We start from the raw sequence: 5,498 nt of genomic DNA, 5'->3' as shown, positions 1-5,498 counted from the left end.
AGCCTGGCCGGGTTGGCACTGGCCAGCAGAAACAGCAGCAGAGCCATGGGAGTGAGCAGCACAGGTAGGGGGAAAGTGCAGCTGAGCCCCTGCCACTCTGGCCCGGCTCGTCCCCTCCCAAGTGGCGCACGGCTCCACCACTTTCTCCTCCCTGGTGCTGACTGGGTTGGAGTTGCAGCCCAGCTGCTGCTTCCCCTCCCCAGTGCCAGCCCAGCCCAACCCCGCACAGCCTGAGTGGCGTGGCATGGCACAGCATGGGGAAAGCCTGCCCAGCAGCCACTTTCCTGGGCTTACCTGAGGACAGGGCCCTTTCCCGTCCCGTGCAGCAAAGCAGAAGCTGGCCCAGACACTCCTTCCTCTCACCAGTGCCACAGGTTCTGGGCCAGCCCCCCTACCCCTCTCAAGCTGTAAATGTGGCCTGAGCCGGGGTGGGGCAGGGCCAGCTGGGGCAGGCTGAGGTCAGGGTTGGTTGCCTTGTAACCAGACCCCAAGTAAACAGCCTGAGGTGCCGCTGGAAGCTTAGCCGCCATTACCTGGGTTTTGAAGGGGCTCCGCGGGCCAGAGGGAAGTGCTTGGTAGGCCAAATCCGGCCCACGGGCCATATTTTGCCCACCCCTGGCCTACAGCCAAATATGGGATATCTTGTTGCTCTTGGCAACTAAAATCAGCAACAGGGTAAAAGCATGTCTCGGCAGTAGTGGTGTTCATCCCCCTGGGTTCTGAAATCAGGCCATGCAGTGGATCCAGATCCAGCCTGTTGGAGCAAAGGATTTTGACACCCCTTCTCTACATGTCCCTATATCCAGGCACTCCCTGTACCCAGTCAGCAGTTTACTCAGGCCTTTCAGGTCCTAGTGCCTCCACTTAATTGTAATAATCTTTTGGGGCTGGAGGTTGAATACCTGCGTTTCAGCTTCCTAGTATGGCCAGCCACTTTCTTACTCCCTGTCCCTCAGGGTTGACTGGATGGTTCACTGTTCCAATCAGTGGAAAAGCAGGGTCTTCAGAAGTGACAGCCCTGCTCCCACCAGCAAGGATCTGGCCTGCTGGCAAAATTGAGCAGTCTGATTTCCAAGTTGCATTGAACTGCTTAAGATTAAGAACTACATTATTGCATTAACATGCATTAAGGAACCTTAGAATCAGAAATCTAGTGCATATGGCCTACTGCTATTAGTCATTTGTTTTTTATGTTTCTGTGAATTTCTTGAATATTCATTAATAAGGGTCTCGTGTTCTTTTTGTACTCTGTGACACTTCAAACATATGGGAGTTGTGTATGTGGAACACCTACAGAATTGAGCTTTATTTATTTATTAGCCCTAAATATTGAGCCTAGATGAGTGACTTGTTTAGCTTTATCTACAAACTAATGAATGTTCATATATGTACTGTATTATACAGCTGAATAGGTTTAATTACAAGAACAGCATGGTTAGAATGGTCTAAGATGAAATTGCTCTATTTGTGCTTTTTAAAATTTAAGAATCTACTCAGGATTGCCTTTATGTACTGGGTGCACCGGAAACCACAATCCAAAGCAGACTTTCAGCATCTCAGTTGGAAGCATCTGAAGAGGAAGAGCAACGAGAGCTGCCTAACAATACAAATCCTTTTCTGAAAGAAATGATCAAAATACTAATTGAGGGGATCAAAGTATCTATTGTAAGTAACAGGACAGCATTTCCATATTATATTACATTTCTTAAGGCACATCCATTATGAAAAGTTCTTCGGCATACATTTGTTCCTATTCATAAATACTGTGGTTACTGCATTTCAAGATGCATCCCAGGTATTAGAAAAGGTGCATATAATTTCCATGTCACTAAGTAGTTATTTAAAAGAATGCATCCTGACACTAGATATCTCTTTTTGCTTCATGCCGTATGCTACAGATGAAGAAAAAACTGCCTACAGTCTGTGCCAATATGACCTAAAAGAAAAATTCCCTCCTAACCTCAAATCCAGTCATTTGGAATGGCCCTGAACAGAAGAGCAATATCCACCAATCAGGAACCCTTAGTTTTCTAAGTACTGTCAGGCCAATCGGTGTACCCCAATCAGAAGAAAAAAATCAATCTATTCTAGTCCTAATGCTTCAGGGGAAGGTGAAAAAATTCCCCAGAAGTCAGTTAGTATTCATGGGAGCAAAGGGAATCCTTGTTTGGCCCCTATTAGCAACAACCCTTAAGAGTAGGATTTTTGGACACCTTCTACAAATAGCTGTGTTTAGGGCATGTGTGTATCTTCGGGTTTTTTTGTTTTGCTTTTTTTTAATGCATCCCTTCCAGCTACCTGCAGTCTACCTTTTCATGCTGATCAGGTCATTCAGAAGTGATTTGCAACAAATTAAATAAAAATAGCATTGGGGTTTTTTGTTGTTGTTGTTGCTTTGATTTACATAGAAGCAAAGTTGTTTGTTTTTTAACTTTAGAAACATTGAGTGTGTCAAATCTGGCCTTCTGAGGCTTTGTTAGAGTACATTTTCAGAGGTCTTGGAAATGTTGGTTTCTTCCAACACCATGACAAAAGTCTGCTTTTTTTTTTATAGAGGCTTTATTATTCATAATGTTTGTTTTTGATGGTTAAGGTGAACTTCTTTAAGCTGTCTTCATGAAAATCTCCTCACTGGGTCCTTTTGTGCCCTTGGTAGCTAATGAAACCAGCTTTACTAGATGAAACATCCTGATCCTCAAGCTAAATTTCTGATATTTGGAAAGAAGGAAGAAAACTTTAGGTTGTTTTTGCCATAACTGGCACAGATCCCACCTTTCTCCTTTGAAGGGTCACCTTGACTTGTAGAATAGTCAGTAATTTGAAACTTGTTCCTTCAATCAGATTTTCTTCCAAATCTTCTGTATTCTTTCCTGTTTCTTTTTGCTTTTGGAAGCTTCTGACTGAACTTTTGATGTTATGCTATTGTATAAAATGATCAGGAAAAATCCTGTTACTGGGAGGAAAAAAAGATCTCTTCTCGGTTTAGAGTACGAGCAGAATGAGCACTCCCAGGCACCAGTGGAAGAGAGTCCTCTGTTCATGTAAAGATACGTTCCGTACGCAACTTGGAAGACTCCTCGTGAATGTTTTGTCCCCAGCAAGACCCTTGCAGGAAAGAAAATTAGCTTTGGACATAGTGTGTGAAACAAACCACCAGGAGATTTTGCGAGACTGTCTGAGTCCAACTTTACACGTAAGCAGAGCAGCTATTCTTGAGCATAAAAAAGCCTTGTAACTCTTGAACACACACTTCTGTTTTACATTACAAAATTGTTTTATTTTTTGCTGTTTCATGTTCAAATATGTCTCTGCAGAAAATGAGGATATTACTGACAGGCGGGTTTATTAATTTCAATATTGTAGAATTTGGATAAGGGTGTTGAAGGTAATCTGAAAAAAGAAGGGACAAGATAGATATGGCCTAAGAAAATGCATAAAGATAGCTTATGCTGGTGTTTGAACTGAATTTACTGGAATTCTTAAAAACTGAATGCTGAAACCATGATTTAAATTATACATTTTCTTAAAGGTAGTTTTCAATCAGTATCGTTCTAAACTCTCTTCTGAAGATTTTCTTAAAGCGGGATTTGGAATTAATGGTATATACCGTATGGCTGGAAATACTGTTACATTTCCAGGTTTGACAAGAGTGAAAAGTTCCTTTGGCTACGTTGTCACAGTTTCCATATTTGATGTTTCACTGAATGTAATTGTTAACAGGCTGAAGGCTGAATCTGAAATGACATCCATTTAGAATGGTGTTTTTGAGGAAATATGTCTATATCCCAGCTACTGAGCCATAGTAGAACTGAGAGTCTCTAAAATAAAGGAGGGAGGGTCATCAAGGATCAACAAACTTTTATGTATTTCTGATCATGTGTGAGTTTCCAGTGTGGATATAAGATCCCAGTAAAGTTTAAGGAAGCAGGGAGAAAACTAATTCAGCAATGATGGCTTTTGTTGGGAGCCCCTATGCTGAATACAGAAAGTTTACTCACTTACACTTTTTTCCTTTCAGTTCTGACTATGGCCAGTTGTGCAAGTGCCAAAATCTTGGGCAAGTAAAACTTGAGATCTCTGGTACCCATGTCCTGAAATAAGCACAAGGCCCTAAAGAAGCAAAACTGAACACTGCAAATGTGTGACAAGAAATTCTCATTTAGCTTTCTAAGGGCCTCAGCCATGCTTAGGAAATTTGCCTTTATTTAAGAGTTAAACTCTGGAGGCTTTTCTGCCCATGATTTTTGTCTGTTAATACAAAAAACTAGTTTTCTCCATATTTCTTGGGATTTCAGCAATTTAAGAGAGGGGAAATCCAGAAATAGCACCAAAATAAGCAGAGAAGACCTGCACTAGAAAAAATAATTCAGTAAAAATATATAGCTTTTTAAGTGAGTGCTTAGGGTTCTGTTGTCCAGTATTGATAATAACTACTTTCTTATTCTCCTCTAGCATGGGCCTAAATTAGCCCTCTATTTGTATGAATTAATGCATGATCACAAGGGTGAATTGACGGAAGAAGAACAAGAATCATCAAGAATATTTTTAGATGCATTGAAATCTTGTGGGTATAAAAGCATTCCTTCCACTGCACCACTAAAACCAGACATCATCAAAGCTATGAAAGAGGTATGGGTAAAGAAGTATTACTTAAAAAAAAAAAAATCAGCCTTCATTATGTTGTTTTAGATAGCTTTCAAGAAGAAAAAAGCAAGCCAGTTTATAGTGGTTTATGGTAATTTTCAAAACATGAACCACTTAAACTTTTCTGTCTTGGTAGGGGAGCGTTCCTAAAACAGAAAACTAATGCTGTGTGGTTTAAATCACTTTAGTAGGTGAGACGAGAAGACATGAGTGGGCAGACCTTTCTTTGAGAGCAGCCGTTTGTTTCATTTGTTTTAGATGCAATGTTTTAATAAGTCTGGTATAGAACACAAGCTGACTAAGCAAGCAAAAATCTATACTTTTTTAGTTTTAAAATAACCCTCTTTCTTTCAGGATCAAAAGAAGTACGAGGCAGAAGAAGGTGTGAACAAAGCTGCTTGGGAGAAGACTATGACTAACAATCGGCAAAAGTATGTGCCTTTATTAAAAGGGCTGTAAGATCTTTGTAAGAATTCTTTGTTCCACACAGCTCATTGCAAAATGCCACATATACTTTATAGAAGTGTTCAAGATTAACAAAAATGGAAAGTTTATTACACTGTAATTAAAATGGCTTGATTGTAGATATACACATTCTGATAGCTTTCACTAATTTTAAAACAGTATTATTTAAATTTCAGAGCATACATTGTGTATTTAGTACAGTTTTAAAAGCAAAAAAAACCCTAAGTAAATTTGTTCTTTTCAATTAAAAGCTAACTATTGTATTTGTCACAATGGTTTTCTCTACATGTGAACCTTGTCATTAAGAGTATGGCACATGTCATTGTAATTGGACATGATTAACCCACTACTCTGCTATATTTGTCTTACCATTTTGTAAACTCTTATAA

The 5,498-nt window shown here is 40.0% G+C and overlaps 1 protein-coding gene across 1 annotated transcript in view; it reads left to right on the top strand.

The window, feature by feature from the left end:
- Nucleotides 1-5,498, top strand: part of LYST (lysosomal trafficking regulator) — a 117,644-nt gene that overhangs the window by 80,017 nt on the left and 32,129 nt on the right. The window contains 4 exon segments of the mRNA XM_014523936.2: nt 1,487-1,665; nt 2,987-3,193; nt 4,453-4,629; nt 4,999-5,075. Of these exon segments, the coding sequence (XP_014379422.1) occupies nt 1,487-1,665; nt 2,987-3,193; nt 4,453-4,629; nt 4,999-5,075 (640 nt within the window).

The sequence above is a fragment of the Alligator sinensis genome, unplaced genomic scaffold (assembly GCF_000455745.1).
Source record: "Alligator sinensis unplaced genomic scaffold, ASM45574v1 scaffold93_2, whole genome shotgun sequence".
Lineage (NCBI taxonomy): Eukaryota > Metazoa > Chordata > Crocodylia > Alligatoridae > Alligator > Alligator sinensis.
This window is presented reverse-complemented; position numbering and strand designations above follow the sequence as displayed.